Here is a 20,147-nt window from a genome sequence, read left to right as displayed (position 1 = left end):
ACCAAAGAAGCATGGGATCGAGGGAAGGGGAGGGAATGGGATGGGGGCTGGATGAGGGCTAATTGGATGATGTGTGCTTGTATATCCTCTCAAGTCTTGTACTTCAATGTGATTGATATATGACCACAATGCACCAATTTAAAAAATAAATTAATTAATTAAAAAAATAAATAAAACACACAATGTACTTAAACATATCAAAGTTAATCACTAAGCCAAGCAAGGGAGAAAGGGATGGGGAGGGAATGGGGTGGGAATTGGGTAGGGGTTAAATCAGCGATGAGTACATGTTTGTACATACAAGTTTTTTACCCCAATATGTTGTATGAATATAATGCACCAATAAAAAAAATTAAAAAAAAAAAAAAAAGGTAAGTAGGTTAAAAATTTCCAGGGATGGGCAGAGGGAAGAATGGGGAATTATTGCTTAATGGTTATAGAATTTCTGTTTAGAGTCATAAAATTGTTATAAATAGGTAGTGGCAATATATCTATAAATAAATGATAAATATAAATAAAATCAATGTCATTATAAATATAATCAGTGTTACCAAATTGTACACTTAAAATGGGTATGATGACAAAGTTTATGTTATATAATTTTTATAATAGCACACATACAAAAAAAGAAATGAAAAGACTAAAAAATAGGGCTGGGGTGTAGCTCGGAGCTCAAATGCCTCTGGGTTCCATCCCCAGACCTTAAAAAAAAAAAAAAAAAGAAAAGAAAAAGAAGTTGTAATTTTTCTGACTCAATTGGGACACTGCCCAAGAGTGTTGTATCCTGTGTTACACATGGTTTGTACTTAATTATATTTATTGACACATTAAACAATAGCATTTATTGACAAAACAGAACTACTACTGAAAGGCATAAAGTATGTAAGTTAAAATTTTCTTCCTTGAGGAAAAAGGAGTAAAACAGCTACATCTCACCAAAATGTGCCTCAATTAAAACAAACTTACCAGCTGAATCTTCCCACAGTCTCTCAATACAGACTATATGTGGTTGCAGGTTGGCTTCTGCAGGTTCCACATAGACATAATCTCCAACATGGTACATGCTGTTCTTGAAGCTGCAGTCCTGGCTGTACGTGCGATGTAAGCCTGACAGGCCTGCAGCACTGGAGGACTCTTCACTCTTTTCAGCTTCTTGGATTAAAAAAAAAAAGGTACTCACTAAAGGTATGACATAGTGAAACAGGATTCAAACAATGTATTTAATTAAACAATGCATTTAATTCTTTTTGTGACATAAAAGGAAGCAGTCAGGAAAAACAGTATATCTTCATTTCTAAATGTTCTAAATGTTCTAAATGTTACCTCTACCCCGTTTTGAGTAAGGGTTGTGTTAGGATGCCCAGGGCTCAAGTCTGAGGTTCTTGCCTTAGACTCCTAAGCAGCTGGGGCTACAGGTGTCTGCCTCCATACCCAGCCTAAAAATTGCCTTTTTGAATTATAATCTACTGCCATTAATTTAAATAAATATATAGAGCTTCTATAGAAAAATAACCATCTTAATATGTAACTTTTAATAATTCAGAAAAGCAAAAGTAATAAAATAAGTTACTTATAAATCATGTAATCCTAGAGAAAACTTCTGAGGTACTTCTATGGTATCCTAAAGTTCCTGGAAAAAATTTTTTTTCTAACAGGTAATACATGGTTATGTCACAATAGAGGTCTTTTTTTTTTTTTTTTTTTTTTGGTGGTAGTACTGGGGATGGAACCCAGGGGCATTCTACTTCTGAGATGCACCCCTATCCCTTTTTTATTGTTTATTTTGAAATAAAGAATTCTGAGTTGCAAAGGGCCTAAGTAGCTGAGGCTGTCCTCCAACCACGACCCACCGGTCTCAGCCTCCCAAATGCTGGGATTATAAGTGTGCACTACTAAGCCCAGCTTCCCAGCCCTATTTTTTATTCTTTATTTTGAAACTGGGTCTCACTGAGTTGCAAAGGTCCTCACAAAGTAGCTGAGGCTGTCCGCAAAGCACGATCCTCCTGTCTCAGCCTCCCAAATGCTAGGATCAGAAGTGTGTGCAACCACGCCCGGCACACAATAGAGTTTTATATTTGTTTTTACTTATTTTTTGGTACTGGGGATGAAACCCAGAGACTTTCTACCTCTGAACTACCCCCTCGCCCTATTTTATCTGAAACAGAGTCTCACTAAGTTGTGAACGACCTAAATAGCTGAGGCTGGCTGCAAACCTGTGATCCTCCTGTCTCAGCCTCCCAAGTACTGGGATTACAAAAGTGTACCACTACACTTAGTTTAATGGAGTTTTACAATTGAGATAAATAAAGAATACATATATTTTATGTTCACATATATACACATTTGATACATCATAAATATTTTCTGAGATGAAATGCTTTTCAAAGACGATTTTATTTTTTACAGTACTGGAGATGGAACATAGGGGCATTCTACCTCCGAGGTACAACCCCAGTCCAATTTTCTTTATTCTTTATTTTGAAGCAGATTCTCACTAAGTTGCAAAGGGCCTCACTAAGTAGATGAGGCTGTGCACAAACCATGATCCTCCTATCTCAGTCTCCCAAATGCTGGGATTACAAGCATGCACCACCATGCCAGGCTACAATGACTTTTTTTTTTTTTTTGCGGGTCCTGGGATGGAACCCAGGGACATTTGACCTCCGAGCTACAGCCCCTGCCCTATTTTTTTATTCTTTATTTTGAAACCAGGTCTCACTGAGTTGTGGAGGGCCTCACTAAGTAGCAGCTTAGGCTGTCCATGAACCGCGATCCTCGGGTCTCAGCCTCTCAAATGCTGGGATTACAAGCGTGTGCCACCACGCCCAGCTCTACAATGACTTATTTTTGTTAAAGACTGTTTTTTTTTTTTTTTTGGTGGTAATAAAGGTGGAACCCAGGGGCTTTCCACCTCTGGGCCATATTCCCAGACCTATTTTTCTATTTTACTTGGAAACAGGGTCTCACTAAATTGCTGAAAGCCTCACTAAGTAGCTGAGGCTGGCTTCAAACCTGCATAATCCTCCTGTCTCAGACTCCCAAGCATGAGGATTACAAGTGTGCGCCACCACACTTGGCCTTTAAAGACTTTAATGGGTCCAGTACATGCTATCATTTGCATATGCCATAGGGACTAACTGATCAAATCTTTCTGAAAAAGAAAGTGAATCCAAAAAATTCTTGAGAATTTTACGCTAGCAGCTAGGCTTGGTAGTGCACACCTGCAATTCTAGTACCTGGAAGAATGAGACAAGAGGACTGCAGGTTCAAGGCCAGCCTCAGCAACTTAGCAAGACCTTGTTTCAAAAATATAAATCAAGGCGCCGGGCGTGGTGGCGCACGCTTGTAATCCCCGCACTTTGGAGGCGGAGACAGGAGGATCGCGCAGGTTCGAAGCCAGCCGTGCGCTGGCTTAGGAGACCCTGTTTCCAAAATGAAAATGTAAAAATAGGTCTGGGAGTGTAGCCCCGAGGTAGAAGGGCTTCCAGGAACCCCAGTACCACCACCACCAAAAAAAAACCAAAAAAAAAACCCAAAAAAAACCCATATATATATATAAATCAAAATCAGGTGTGGTGGTGCACGCTTGTAATTCCAGCATTTGGTTTACAGTATTTGGCTGAGACAGTAGGATCACAGTTCGCGGACAGCCTCAGCTACTTAGTGAGGCCCTTTGCAACTCACTGAGACCCTGTTTCAGAATAAAGAATAAAAAAATAGGGCTGGGAGTGTAGCTCAAAGGTAAAATGCCCCCGGATTCCATCCACAGTACTAAAAAATAAAAAATAAAATAAAATAAAATAGGCTGGTATTTTTCTTGGAGGTAAAATGTTCCTGGGTTCAAAATTCTGTATCAAAAATATAAATAAATGAATGAATGAATGAATGAATACATAGAATTTTATACCAGTAAGGTGTCAACTGGACAGAAAGGGACAGAGACAGTACAAAGAGAAGGCAGTCCAATCCCTAAATTTTAGAGACAGAAAACAGGTTGACAAAACTACTAAGTCGTAATCTTCTTTCATAAAAAAACTGATTGTGATGACAGAGTACTAAGACACAGAGGACTGTTCTGAGCCAAGAAATCCAATAGAATTTGTCCAGCTGGATTTTAAAATTGTTTCTTTTGTGTTTTATGGTTCCAGGGATTGAACTCAGAGGGGTTCAATCTGATCGACACCCCAGCCTTTTTTAAATTTTCAAAGAAAGTCTTACAAAGTTGTTGAGGCTAGCCTCAAACCTGTGAAACTCTTGTCTCAACCTCCCAATCTGTCATGGCATTTTAAAAATAGCTTTATTATTTATTATTTATTAATTTATTAATTTATTTATTTATGTTTCTTTTGTGGTGCTGGGGATAGAACCCAGGGGCATTCTACGTCCAAGCTACATACTCAACCCTATTTTTTACTCTTTATTTTGATTCAGGATCTAAGTTGTGAGGGACCTCACTAAGTAGCTGAGGCTGGTTTTGAATTTGGATCCTCCTATCTCAGCCTCCTAAGTACTGGGATTACAAACATGCACTACTATGCCAGCTAAAATAGCTTAATTTTGATGTAATTCACATACCACACAATTCATCTACTTAAAATTTTCAATTCAATGTTGTTTGGTATATTAGTTTTTTAAATTTTGGTAATGTATAATAAAATTTGCATTTTTTTTTTACCACTGTTAAATGTACAAATCAGTGGCATTCATGAATTATACTGTGTTAATTCCATCCCCCCACCCCGCAGGTCTGGGGATAGAACTTAGGGGCATTCGACCTCCAAGCTACACCGTCTGCCCTATTTTTTATTCTTTATTTTTGAATCAGGGTCTCAGGATCTCACTAAGTAGCTGAGGCTGTCTGCAAACCACGATCTTCCAGTCTCCACCTCCCAAATACTGGAATTACAAGCATGTGCTACCACACCAAGCTATACTCTGTTAAATTTTAACTACTGTTTCCAAATGTTTTCACTATTCCAAATAAAAATCCTATAATCAATAAACCATTAGTTATATCAGCTACTATTACATCTATTCTTTATTTCTGTGAATCTGCCAACTCTAGATACTTAGACTATTTATTTATTTATTTATTTATTTAATTTATTTATTATTTTTGCGTTACTGGGGATGGAACCCAGGGGCATTCTACCTCCAAGCTACACCCCCAGACTCATTTTTTTTTTTTTTTTTGGAAGGCCTGGGGATAGAACCCAGAGGCATTTGACCTCCGAGCTACATCCCCTGCCCTATTTTTTAATCTTTATTTTGAAACAGGGTCTCACCAAGTTGCAGAGAGCCTCACTAAGTAGCTGAGGCTGTCCGCAAACCAGGATCCTCCACAGTCTCAGCCTCCGGAATGCTGGGATTACAAGCATGTGCCACCACACCCGGCTTCCCATTTTAATTATTTATTTTGAAACAGGGTCTCACTGAGTTGCAAAGGGCCTCACTAAGTAGCTGAGGCTGTCGCAGCCTCCCAAATGCTGGGATTACAAGTGTGTACCACCACGCCGGTTCGATACTTAGATAATTCAAACAAGTGCAATTATACGATATTTGTCCTTTTCCATCTGAGTTACTTTCCTATAGTCTAATGTTTTCAAGGGTCATCCAGGTAGCATGTGAATGACACTTTTTTTTTTTTTGGTGGTACTGGGAATTAAACCCAGGGCATTCTACCTCTGAGCTACACCACCATCCTATTTTGTTTTTTTAAACAGAGCCTTGCTAAATTGCAGAGGGCCTAAGTTGCTGAGACCAACCACGAACATGAGATCCTCCTGTCTCACTGTCCCAAATGCTGGTATTACAAGTGTGTGCCACCATACCTGGCTTAAAATTTTCTGTTTTGAAACAGGGTCTCACTAGGTTTCTGAGAGTCTAAGTTGCTGAGGCTGACTTTGAACCTTCAATCCTCCACTTTTAACCTCTGAAATACTGGGACAACAGGCATGGACCACCATGCATGGCTCAGCCTCATTTCTTACCCACTTCTACCACTGCTAAAAAATAATTTTTTAGTAAGTGCAAGAAAACCTTGCGCTTATATCCATTATTTTATTTATTTATTTATTATTATTATTTTTTTTTGCAGTACTGGGGATGAAACCTAGGAACACTGTACCTCTGAGCTATACCTCCAGCCCTATTTTTTTTATTCTTTATTTTGAAAAAGGGTCTGAGTTGCAAAGGGCCACACTAAGTAGCTAAGGCTGTCCTTGAACCATGATCTGAACCATGATCCTCCTGTCTCTCCCTCCCAAATGCTGGGACTACAAGTGTGAACACCACACCTGCCTCTACATTATTTTATGAGAAGTCACTCATTAAACATATTATTCTTTTCTTGTATGTGTTAAGTCGTTTTGTTGCTTTTAAGATTTTTCTTAGCCAGGCATAAAATGGCGCATGCTTGTAATCCCAGCATTCTGGAAGCTAAGACCAGAGGATCGAGGTTCATAAACACCCTCAACTACTTAGTGAGGCCCTCTGCAACTTAGTGAAACCCTGTTTCAAAATAAAGAATAAAAAATGGGCAGGGACTTCCGGGAAGAAGGCGACGGAGGAAAGTGGGGCTTACGAGCCCCGCTAACAACCAATCTCTATTACCACAAAATCAGTGCCTTTCATAGCCAGAAAACACCATCAGCAGAGAAACAAAAAATTTAATTACAAGGGAAAGAGAAAAAGAGGGCTGGAAAAATGAGACACCAGAAAGAAACCAGACTGCAGTGCTGCGGCTGGAGCCGCGGCGCGGAATGGTGCGGGCACCGTCTTTTCTTGCAGCACCAGGCTCCAGAGAGGAGGGGAACTCAGAACGGAGCCCAGAGCCACAGAGCCCAGAGCTACAGAGGAGGTACGCCGGCCTCACGCCCTAGGGTGCAGCAGCAGCACTTTACTTCTGGCAGCAGCGGCGAGTTCACCAGATGGCTCCGGCTCCAGACCAACGCACTCAACAGCCCACAAGGCTCCAGAGAGGAGTGGCGGACAGTGAGCCAAGGTGAGCTGCTGCGGATCAGCTGGGAGGAATTCGGCAGATTTCTTGGTGCAGGGAGCATCTAAATCTCCCAGTGGCTGGGCTCAGCACACCCTGCAGGGACTCAGAGCGGAGCTCAAAACCAGAGAAGAAATGCGCCAGCCTCACGGCCGAGAGCGTGGCAGCAGTGCCATATTGCCACCGGCAGCAGCAGCAGCGAATTCACCGAGTCCACGACAGCTACATCTGCGCACTCAACAACGGTGAGTCAAATTGCGGGCCCTGGAGGAGAAATCCCAGTACTGTACTCCCAGGGACTTGACCTAGTGGGGAAGTGGCGGTGGCAGAGATATCACACGATAGGAGAACGCCCAACCTGGCATTCCCCATGGTCTAAAGCAGCCTCGATTGACTCCCTGGGTCTGAGACTCTGCCATACAACCCAGTAAAGACGTAGTGGGGACCGAGATACCACAGACTCGAGATCCAGAGCACCTTAAGTGAAGTCATAGTGACCCAAGGGAAGAACCCAGAGAAGGCACAAACTTCAGAAATCATGGGAAAGAGGAATAACAATGGAGCAATGAATGCCCACAACCCCACAACATCAGAACCCGATAAAACAGAAATTCAGAGATTTCTATAAGATCAAATCAGGAAAATAACTGTAGAAATAATAGAGGTGTTTCAAAAAGAATTCAGAGAGAGTCAAAAAGAGATAAAGGATGCAATTAATGAAGTAAAGGCCTCAATTCAAAGAACAAACAACCGACTAGACCACATGGAGAATAGAATCTTGATCTTAGAAGAAGATCATTCAAAAAATGAAAGCATAGTTTCTAATTTAGAAAAAAAAATCCGACAGCAGGAATCTGACATTGAAGAAATATGGGCCTATTTTTTTTTTTTTTTTGGTGGTGGTACTGGGGTTCCTGGAAGCCCTTCTACCTCCGGGCTACACTCCCAGACCTATTTTTACATTTTTATTTGGAATCAGGGTCTCCTAAGCCAGCGTGCGCGGCTGGCTTCGAACCTGTGCGATCCTCCTGTCTCTGCCTCCCAAGCGCGGGGATTACAAGCGTGCGCCACCACGCCCAGCCCAGCTAAATATGGGCCCATTTTAATAGAGCTAACCTAAGAATAACTGGAATAGAAGAGGGAAAAGAAGGTGAAACCAAAGGGATAAGTAATATCTTCAAAGAAATAATAGCAGAAAATTTTCCAAAGATAAGAGCAAGAGGTCAATACACAGGTCCAGGAAACTTACAGAACTCCCTTTAGACAGGATTGGAGAAGAGGATCCCCACACCACATAATTGTCAAAATGACCAATGTGGAAGCCAAGCAGAGAATCTTAAAGGCAACAAAAGCAAAGGGCCAAGTGACATTCAGAGGCAAACCAATTAGAATCACTCCAGACTTCCCAAACCAAGTCATGAGAGCCAGAAGGGCTTGGAGTAACATATTCCAAACTCTGAAAGAAAACAACTTCCAGCCAAAATTTCCTACCCAGCAAAACTTTCTATCAAATTAGATGGGGAAATAAGAAACTTCCACGACAAAGAGAAACTGAAGGAATTTATGTCTTCAAAACCAGTGCTAGAGAAAATACTCAAAGAGATTAACTACAAAGAAGAAATAGGTAACTCACACCAGAACCAGAGAAACAAGATTTTCCATCCAACAGACAACTAAGATTGGTTATCTGTGGAGATTCATTATTTATGTTAGTCTTCTACCTATCTCTAAATTGTATTGTTTGCTTTTATTGTTGCTAATTTTTAGGATTTCTAGTTGGAATACTAATATACCTTCAGATATAGCATTTGGAAATATTTTATCCCATTCTATCAGTAACTTTTAACTCTGTTTACATTGTCTTTGGATATACAATTTTTTTTTTATTTTTTAGGGAGTTTGTTTACCCTTCTGTCGCCTGTGCCACTGAAATCATATCCAAGAAATCACTGCCAATTTCAATGCTGTGAGGTTTTATGACCCAGATTTTCTTCTAAAAATTTTAGAGTCTTAAGATTTATATTTAGGTCTTTTGTATATTTTGAGTTAATATTTGTATATGGTGTTAGGTAAGGGTCCGATTTTATTCTTTTTTATGTAATTATTATTTTTCAACAATATTTAGTTAAAAAATTATTATTTCCCCCACCAAATGTTCGTGGAAACCTTGTCAAAAATAACTTGACAATATATGGAAGAATTTATCTCTAGGCTTTTATTTAACTCCAATGCTTTATATATCTGCCTTTAGAACAGTACTACACTGTTTCAATTATTGTAGCTTTATATGGTTTGAAATCAGAAAATATACATCTTCTAGCTTTGTTCTTTTTCGAGATTGTTTTGGGTATCTAGAGTCCATATTCCATATTAGGATAGATTTTTTGTGAAAAATAAATAAATAAATATATGATAGTTTCACCTTAAAAAAAGAAAAAGAAAGAAATATTCTCTGGTAAGAAAGAAAGCAAAAAGAAATATTGAAATGTTATCTTTAAGTCATCAAAAGCTTGGTATCAGACAAAATGAAACTGTTATGTGAGATTATCAACGTTAATATTGGATAAATTGCTATAATACTAGATGTCAACCACTAAGCCAAGCATGGGAAGGAGGGATGGGGAGGGAACGGGATGGGGATCGGGTAGGGGCTAACTGGGTGATGTGTGCATGTATGTGTATAAAAGTATTATTTTTATCCCATTATGATGTATGAATACAGTGCACTAATAAATTAAAAAAAATAGGGCAGTGTGTAGCTCAGCATTCGAATGCCCCTGGGTTCCATCCCTAGATCCATAAAAAAAAAAAAAGTGGTTTTTCTCTTGTGTTTAGTTTGGGGTCTTGAAGCTTTCTGATATTTTTCATCAAATTTGATAAATTTTAGCTGGGCGTGGTGGCGCACACTTGTAATCCCAGCATTCGGGAGGCTGAGACCAGAGAGGATCGCAGTTTGCGGACAGCCTCAACTACTTAGTGAGACTCTCCGTGACTTTGTGAGACCCCCTTTTTTTTTTCCAAAAAAAATTTGAGAAGTTTCAGCCATTATGTTTTCAAATATTTTTTCTTCCCCTCTGTTTCTCTCCTCTGGGATTACTATTATAAGTATACTAGGAGATTTGACACTAGGGGCTATTCCTATATCTGCACAGTTAGTGCCAGCCAATGGTTTAGGTGAAAGTTGTACTCAGACACCTCAAACCTACAAGAACTTATATTCGGCTGGATGATTCGCATATGAGTTGGGGGATCATTCAAAATTACAGTCAATTTTCAAGCATTCCTTGGATTTTGCTTTTCACCAGGTTCTTGCAACACCCCCCCCCCCACACACACACACACGTAGTTTTCCAACTAGTCAGGAATTCATGAGAGCTTATTTCAGCCCTTCTATGGTCTTTAATTTCCAGGATATTCCTTAACCTGGGTGGTCCCCATGGGGTAGCATAGCTACAGGTTCATTCCATGCATCATATTAACCTTTTTTTTGGGGCAGAACTGGGGATGAAACCCAGGGGCGTCTGACCTCCGAGCTACATTCCCTGCCCTATTTTTTATTCTTTATTTTGAAATAGGGTCTCACTAAGTTAGAGAGTGCCTCACTAAGTAGCTGAGGCTGTACACGAACCACAATCCTTGGGTCTCAGCCTCCCGAATGCTGGGATTACAAGTGTGCACCACCACGTCCGGCTTCACATCAAACATTTTTAACTCACAAAAATATAGATCCTACCCTTCTCCCCAGTGCACCATCTTGAATGAGCATATCCTCTCTGGCAGGAAAGCTGCTGGCATTTATAAATTAGCCTATGTTGGCAAACTACTATTATTCACCAGCAAGATTCTTTTCTCTTCCTTTTTGGACTTGTCATCACTTAGTACAATTTGTTTCAAATCACTTCATTTTGTTTTCTTGCCTAAAGAGCAAAAACCTATGAAAGAGGTTTGATACTATAGACTAATACAACTTAGATACTCATATATTCTAGGTATCTATGTGAACTCAAACATCAGAAATGATCAAATTTATAATAAAAAGTTCTCATCAAAATATTGTAAATTCACAGGCATGATGGCGCACGTTTGTAATCCCAGCACTTGGGAGGCTGAGACAGGTTTGAAGCCAGCCTCAGCTACTGAGGAAAGCCAGATTATTGAATGATGTGACAGAAACTTGATACACTCCCTGCTGAGTATGTGTTCTAGCCCCAGATGGGTCCCTCAGGTATAGAGTCATTAGTTCCAACACTTTTGAACTATCTATTCAAAAGTGAAACACTAGCTGAGTTCCACTGACTGGAATACTAGCTGGGTCACAGGTAACTTTCAACCTTATCTAGTCTGATTATCAAACTGATGATAAAAACCATTGCCATCTCATGTCTAATGTGAAATAGATTATTTCTTCATACTTAATAAAATGAAAAGAAGCCAACCTCTTTTTTCTTCTTCTCGTTTTAGTTTATCTTCTTCAATTTCTCTTGGTAATTTTTCCTTTTTTTCTTTCTCCACATCATTATGCAAATGTTTTGTGGTATAGCTGAGTGCTGGAGAAAGAAGGATCTCTCCATTTTTGCAGAGTTCATCACGGATTTTAATAAAAAACTGCTGAAGTTCTACAGCATCCTCATATATTTCAGAATCTGTCCTATAAAGGAATCAAGAGCAACCATTAACATTAAATGCTTCTTTTAAATGCCTCTTTATCATGTTGTTATTGATGAGTCGGGTCCCTCCCCCTTCCCCACGTGATTTCACAGCAAAGGCAGGAAGCAGAACCCTGGAGGTGGAGAGTCCACTCAGCAGACTACAGATACTGCGAGAGAAGTGGCTTAGTGACAGCTTAGTCCCACCTCCAAGACGCCCCCTTTTAAGAAGCAGCTTCAGCACTCTAGCCTCTGATGGACGCGCTGGACGCGCTGGGTGCGACCGGGGCCAGCCTCCATCCCCAAGATGACTGCACCACCCACCATTAAAAGCTGATACTACGCATACTGGACTCCTCTCATGTTTTACACCGCCTCTCCACACAAAACCTAACAGTTATAATGGTATTTCTTTATAGCTTTGTGTGTGTGTGTGGTACTGGGGGTAGAACCTAGGGGCTTTTCTACCTTCAGGCTATACTCCCAGACCTATTTTATTTGCAAACAGGGTCTCACTGAGTTGCTGAGAGCCTCACTAAGTAGCTGAGGTTGGCTTCGAGCCTGTGCGATCCTCCTGTCTCAGTCTCCCACGCGCTAGGATTAGAAGGGTGCACCACCATGCCTGGCTTTTCTTTATAGTTTTAAGAAGGGTAACCCCTTGAAGTGTGTTAGAACAGAAGCTTAGGCATCACTTTACTATGGGAAGCTTCATATTCTGTAGCTTCCTTTTTTACAAAGATTACTCCTTGTTCAGCTCATGTTAAAGAGGCCTTTTCTTGTGAAGAGACGTGGTGTATAAATCAATCAATTATGGCAGAAGATAACTGTAAGAATCAAGGATTGTACCAAGGTTTCAAGACCAAGTCCAATACTTACTTGCACCTAATGGTTGGAATAGCTTTTACATTCTCTGAATTGCAGATGAATGTATCATAGAATGTGTTGACAAGACTTAGGCTATGGCCACTTCTTTCTAGTCCTATATTATGACTGTTTAGGCTGGTAGGACTTAGTGACTATTTGAACCTAAATTGCCAAACAATAAGAGCATAAACAATTATAGGCATAAGAGTGAGTGTAAATTCTAGTTTCTGAAAAATAACTATAATTAGGAGAACTAGCAGAGGCAACATAGTGAAAGATGGACAATATAACTGTTATAGTTAGAGCTTTTCTAAGCTTCTTATTTATAAAATCTGGGGATCAGGAAAAATACATTTTAGAATTTAGACCAGAGGAAATTTTATGGTCTTAAATGCATTGTGTTTTGAAGAAGGCTTAAATAAAATTCTATTGACTAAGTTGGGCGTGGTGGCGCGCACTTGTAATCCCAGCGCTTGGGAGGTGGAGACAGGAAGATTGCACAGGTTCGAAGCCAGCCATGCTGGTTTAAGAGACCCTGTTTCCAAATAAAAATATAAAATAGGTCTGGGAGTGTAGCCTTGAGGTAGAAGGGTTTCCAGGAACCCTAGTATCCCCCCCCCCAAAAAAAAAAAGAAAAGAAAGAAAGAGAAAAAAATTCTATTGATTAAGAATATCAAGGTCGGGATTTTGAACTTCCGGGAAGATGGCGACCGAGAAAAGCGGGGCTTAAGAGTCCCGCTAACAACCAATCTCCATTACCACAAAAAGAGCGCCTTTCATAGCCAGAAAACACCATCACCAGAAAAACAAAAAAACCACCAGGCTCCAGAGAGAAAGCGGACTGAGAACAGAGCTCAGGGCCACAGAGGAGACACACGCGCCCGAGGACGCGGCAGCAGCGCCATACTGCCGGCGGCAGCGGCGAACTCAGCGGACGGCTACAGCAAGCCGAGGTGAGCCGATGCGGAACAGCCAGGCGGGATCTTTCGGCGCAGACAGCATTTAAAGCTCCCAGTGGCTGAGCTCAGCACACGCTGCAGGGATTCAGAGTAGAAATCAAAACCAGAGAAGAAAAAATACGCCAGCCTCATGGCCGAGGGCGTGGCAGAGGCGCCATATTGCCACCGGCGGCGGCAGCAGCAGTGAACTCACCGAGTCCAGTACAGCTACATCTACGTACTCAAGAACAGTGAGTCAAATTGCGGGCCACAGAGGAGAAATCCCAGTATTGTGCCTCCTGGGACTTGACCCAGTGAGGGAGTGGTGGTGGCAGAGATATCACACCATAGGAGAGCGTGCAACCTGGCACCCCCCGTAGTTTAAAGCAGCCTCTATCGACTCTCTGGGTCGGAGACTCTGTGATACAACCCAGTAAAGGAGTAGTAGGGTCTGAGATAATACAGACTCGAGATCCAGAGCACCTTAAGTGAAGCCATAGTGACCCAAGGGAAGAACCCAGAGAAGGCACAAACCTCCGAAATCATGGGAAAGAGGAATAACACTGAAGTAATGAATGTGCACAACCCCACAACATCAGAACCTGATAAAACAGAAAATCAGAGATTTCTAGAAGATCAAATCAGGAAAATAACTGTAGAAATAATAGAGGTGCTTCGAAAAGAACTCAGAGAGAGCCAAAAAGAGATAAAGGATGCAATTAATGAAGTAAAGGCCTCAATTCAAAGCACAAACAACCGATTAGACCACATGGAGAACAGAATCTCGCTCTTAGAAGATGAGCAATCCAAAAATGAATGCATAGTTTCTAATCTAGAAAAAAATATCCAACAGCAGGAATCTGACATTGAAGAAATATGGGCCCATCTTAAGAGAGCTAACCTAAGAATAATTGGAATAGAGGAGGGAAAAGAAAGTGATACCAAAGGGATCAACAATCTCTTCAAGGAAGTAATAGCAGAAAATTTTCCAAATATAGAGCAAGAGGTTGATACACAGATCCAGGAAACTTATAGAACTCCCTTTAGACAGGATCGGAGAAGAGGATCCCCACGCCATATAATTGTCAAAATGACCAATGTGGAAGCCAAGCAGAGAATCTTAAAGGCAACAAAAGCAAAGGGCCAAGTGACATTCAGAGGCAAACCAATTAGAATCACTCCAGACTTCCCAAACCAAGTTATGAGAGCCAGAAGGGCTTGGAGTAACATATTCCAAACTCTGAAAGAAAACAACTTCCAGCCAAAAATTTCCTATCCAGCAAAACTTTCTATCAAATTAGATGGAGAAATAAGAAGCTTCCATGACAAACAGAAACTGAAGGAATTTATGTCTTCAAAACCAGCGCTAGAGAAAATACTCAAAGAGATTAACTACAAAGAAGAAATAGGTAACACTCACCAGAACCAGAGAAACAAGAGTTTCCATCCAACAGACAACTAAGATTGGTTATCTGTGGAGATTCATTATTTATGTTAGTCTTTTACCTATCTCTAAATTGTATTGTTTGCCTTTATTGTTGTTAATTTTTAGGATTTCTAGTTGGAATATTAATATACCTTCAGATATAGCATTTGGAAATATTTTATCCAATTCTATTAGTAACCTTTAACTCTGTTTACATTGTCTTTGGATATACAATATTTTCTTTTATTTTTTAGGGAGTTTGTATATTCTTCTGTTGCCTGTGCCATTGAAATCATATCCAAGAAATCACTGCCAATTTCAATGTTGTGAGGTTTTATGACCCATATTTTCTCCTAAAAGTTTATAGTCTTAAGATTTATATTTAGGTCTTTTATCTAGTTTGAGTTAATACTTGTATGTGGGATTAGGTAAGGGTCCAATTTTATTCTTTTCCATGTAATTATTATTTTTCAACAATATTTAGTTAAAAGATTATTATTTCCACCACCAAATCTTCGTGGAAACCTTGTCAAAAATAACTTGACAATATAGGGAAGAAGTTAGCTCTAGGCTTGTATTTAACTCCAATGGTCTATATATCTGCCTTTAGAACAGTACTACACTGTTTCAATTATTGTAGCTTTATATGGTTTGAAATCAGAAAATAAACATCTTCTAGCTTTGTTTTTGCTTCGAGATTGTTTTGGGTATCTAGAGTCCATATTCCATATCAGGATAGATTTTTTTCTGAAAAATAAATATATGATAGTTTCACCTAAAAAAAAAGAAAAAAATATTCTCTGGTAAGAAAGAAAGCAAAAAGAAATATTGAAATGTTATCTTTAAGTCATCAAAAGCTTGGTATCAGACAAATGAAACTGTTATGTGAGATTATCATTTTTAATTTTGGATAAATTGCTATAATACTAGAGGTCAACCACTAAGCCAAGCATGGGAGGGAGGGATGGGGAGAGAATGGGGTGGGGATCGGGTGGGGGCTGACTGGGCGATGTGTGCATGTATGTCTACAAAAGTTTGTATCCCACTATGATGTATGAATACAGTGCACCAATAAAATAAAATTAAAAAAAAAAAAAAAAAGAATATCAAGGTCTAAAAATTTATTCACAAAAGTAGCCATAGCCAGGTGTGATGGCTGTGATGGCATGCTTGTAATCCCAGCATTTGAGAAGCCCCCTGGGAGGGGAATCATGGTTTGCCTACAGCCTCAGCTGTTCAGTGAGGCTCTCTGCAACTTTGTTAGTGAGGCCCTCTGCAACTTTGTGAGACTTTGTTTCCAAATAAAGAATTAAAAAAAAAATATGGCTGGGAGGGTAGCTCCCCAGACCTGCAAAAAAAAAAATAATAATAAAAAAAAGTAGCCATAGACAAGATCAGTAGTTTTAAAGACATTTCTAAGGAGAGTGTGGCAGGTGAAGCAAGTACAGTCTGCTATGGGCTGACACACATCACAAGAGCATTAGAATTTATTGAGGCCTCCTGAAGTCACTTCCTATCAACAAAGAACTGGCACACAATTAAAAACATTGCCAAGCCGGGCGTGGTGGCGCTTGTTTGTAATCCCAGCATGTGGGAGACTGAGACAGGAGGATTGCGGTTTGCAGCCAGCCTCAGCTACTTAGTAGAGGCCCTTTGCAACTCAGTGAGACCCTGTTTGAAAATAAAGGGGGTGGGGGTATAACTCAGAGGTAGAATGCCCCTGAGTTCTATACCCAGTACCAAAAAAAAAAAAAAAAAAAAAAAAAAAAAAAAAAAAGCCAGGCCAAGCATACACTAGTAATCCCAGTACCTGTGAGGCAGAGACAGGAGGATCATAGGTTTAGTGACAGCCTGAGCAATTTAGCCATGCCCTCTGCAACCTAGTGAGACCCTGTTTAAAAATAAAATAGGGCTGAGGTAGAATGTTAGTGGGTTCAATCCCCAGTACTATAAAACCCCACACACAAAAAAAAAAACAACAAAAAACCCAAACCCACAAAACCCACCAAAAACCAAAACTCAAACTCCACCAAATCACATACAAAAAAAGCACTGCCAACAACTTAAATGGATATTTAGAGAGAGGTTTTATACATTGTTTAAAGAATAGAATTGCTATACTTATAGGAAATAACAAAGCTAACATTTACCAGGACAAGAAACCCCAAGACATTATTTTGGTATCTATTTTTCTTAAAATTGAATTCATTTTATAATACTTTATACTTTTAAGTATAAAATTATGAGTGAAAACAAATATTTGTTAACTCCATGTTGCAATGAGAAGGCAGATTCATAATTCTATCATGTCACCTAGCTTAGTAATGAGTCTGGACAAATCACTATATATCGGATCTTTTCAAATTTTGTATATTCAAAGTACTATGAAGAATTTGTTATCTAAGAGGCCAAGTATCCAATGAATGTTTAAAAACAAAACCTCAAGATGAAAAAGAAGCTAACTATAACTTCTCTCAATCTGTAGGTAATCTTTTATATAAGGCAGATACTCAGTTAAAGGAAATAATTAAGTTATTAAGAGCAAGCTAAACTGGGTATGATGGTGCATGCATTTGGGAAGTTGAGACAGGAGAATCGTGGTTCCTGGACAGCCTCAGCTAATACTCAGTGAGGCCCCTTGCAACTCAGTGACATGATGTTTCAAAATAAAGAATGAAAAATAGGGCCGGGGGTCTAGCTGGAAGACAGAATGTCCCTTGGTTCCATTCTCAGTGCCACAAAAGCAAGCAAGCAAACAAACAAACAAACACCAACCAACCAACCAACCAACCAACCAAAAGAGCAAGCTAGCTCTTATTATGTTGCTAAGGGTCTGGCTAAGTTGCTGAGGCTAGCCTTTAAACTTAGATCCTTCTACCTCAGCCTCCCAAATACTGAGATTACAGGGGTGTGCCACCACTATGTCCAGTTTATAAGAGGTTTCTTTTATTTTTTTTGTGGTGCTGGGGATTGAACCCAGGGGCATTCTACCTCTGAGCTACACCAACAGCCCTATTTTTTATTCTTTATTTTGAAACAGGGTCTAAGTTGCAGAGGGCCTCACTAAGTAGCTGAGGCTGGCTAAGAACCTGGATTCTCCTGTCTCAGCCTCCCAAGAACTGGGATTAGAAGCATGTGCTACCATTCCTGGCTTAATAAGAGGTTTCTGACTCTTCCCTTGTCCTTGTCTTCCTATGAGTTATTACCTGCAAGTAGTACTTAATTCAGAAATACTGCTAGCAGATTAGGAAAGCCAGCGGTCAACTGGTATCAGTCAGCACTGTGTTATCATAGAGTGCTGCTGATAAGACAAACCACAGTCACCTAAATAAACTTTTCTGTTATGTCTCAGTACAAATTCCTTCAATTTCAGAGTGTGAAACACCTAGATGATTTTGGGTAGCAGCATGAACGCTCTACCAAGATAATTCTGGAAATCTACTACATATAGAATTCATTAACTTAATGAATGCCTATATATCTGGGATATTACCAGCTATCATTACTGGTAATGTAGTAGTTAGAAGCTTGGTTTATCATTTACTAAATCATTTTGCATAATTTTTTTTTTTTGAGACAGGGTCTTGCTATGTTGTCCAGACTGGGCTCAAACTAATGATCCTGTTGCCTTAGTCTCCTGAGTAATAAAAATTATAAGCATATACCACTGCACCTGGTTCCATCGATTCTTATTACTTTTATTCACAAAAAGAATGGCTTCCCTCATTTTTTATTTTTTTGGTGCTAGGGATTGAGCACACAGGCATTCTCTTTCCAAGCTACCTCTCCCCAACGGCCAGATTTTGGATCTTATTTGGAAACAGGGTCTCACTAGGTTGCTGAGAACCTTGCTAAGTTGCTGAGGCTGGCTTTGATTCTGGGATCCTCCTGTCTCAGCCTCCCAAGTATGGGGGTTATAAGTTTGTGCCACCACACCTGACTCCCTTATGTTTTTCCATAAAGATCTGGAATGAGAAACTGTATATATCATTATCTTATATAAATATACCTTGAAGGATGACTTCCAGGAAGATGGCGACTGAGAAAAGCAGCGTTTATGAGTCCTGCTAACACTTGATCTCTATTGCCACAAAAGCAGCGCTTTTCATAGCCAGAAAACACTATCAGCAGAGATGTAAACACAAGGGACAGACAAAAAGAAGACTAGAAAGAAGAACCAGAGACCAGAAAAGAAACCAGCCCACCTTGCGGCGGCGGATGCCACACCGGCGCCATCTTGCCTCACAGCACCAGGCTCCAGAGAAGAAAGGTAAACAAGAAGCTGAAGTGAGCAGCTGCGGATCATTCAGGTGTAATTCAGCAGTTCTTTCAGTGCAAAGAACGTCTAAAACTCCCAGTGGCCAAGCTCATCACATCTTCCAGGGACTCAGAACGGAGCTCAAAACCAGAAAAGAAATACGCCAGCCTCAAGCCGAGGGCATGAAAGTGGCGCCATATTGCCAGCAGTGGTGGTGAGTTCACCACCCCGCGACAGCTCCAGATCAGCATGCACAGTAACTGTAAGTGAAGTTGCGACACCTAAAGGAGAAATCCCAGCACTGCACCCCCAGGGACTTGCGCAGCTTTGATAATCTCCCTGGGTCTGAGATTTTGCAGTCCAACCCAGTGAAGGAGTAGTGGTGGCGAAGATACCACACCTTAGTCGCAGCTCCCTGTTAGAAAACGCCCAGCTCGGCACCTCCACGGTCTCGTGCAACCTCGATTAACTCCCTGGGTCTGAAACTTTGCGATACAACCCAGTAAAGGAGTAGCGGTGGCTGAGATCACCACAAACTCAAGATCCAGAGCACCCTAAGTGAAGTTGTTGTGACCCAGGGAAGAACCCAGAGAAGACACAAACTTCTGAAATTGTGGGAAAGAGGAACAACAATAGAGTGATGAACACCCACAATCCCATAATATCAGAACCTGATAACACAGAAATTCAGAGATCTCCAGAAGATCAAATCAGGAATATAACTATAGAAATAATACAGGACCTTCAAAAAGAATTTAGAGAGAGCTAAAAGAAATAAAGGATGCAATCATTGAAGTAAAGGCATCAATTCAAACTATAAACAATCAATTACACCACATGGAGAATAGAATCTTGCTCCTAGAAGATGATCACTCCAAAAACGAACACATAATTTATAACTTAGAAAAAATATCCAACAGCAGAAATTTCACATTGAAGAAATATGGGCCCATTTTAATAGAGCTAACCTAAGAATAATTGGAATAGAGGAGGGAAAAGAAGGTGAAACCAAAGGGAT

General features: G+C 40.2%; 1 protein-coding gene across 1 annotated transcript in view; it reads right to left on the bottom strand.

Annotated features, from left to right (window-relative positions):
* PBRM1 (polybromo 1) overlaps positions 1-20,147 on the bottom strand; it is a gene marked incomplete at both ends in the record, with an annotated part of 166,621 nt that overhangs the window by 57,759 nt on the left and 88,715 nt on the right. Inside the window, 2 exons of the mRNA XM_080715199.1 lie at positions 967-1,152; positions 11,434-11,645. Coding sequence (XP_080571325.1) covers positions 967-1,152; positions 11,434-11,645 — 398 coding nt within the window. The remainder of the gene's footprint in view (positions 1-966; positions 1,153-11,433; positions 11,646-20,147) is intronic.

This window comes from Muscardinus avellanarius (genome assembly GCF_963383645.1).
Source record: "Muscardinus avellanarius genome assembly, chromosome: 18".
Lineage (NCBI taxonomy): Eukaryota > Metazoa > Chordata > Mammalia > Rodentia > Gliridae > Muscardinus > Muscardinus avellanarius.
The sequence above is the reverse complement of the archived record's forward strand: the minus strand, read 5'-3'. Positions and strand labels throughout refer to the sequence as shown.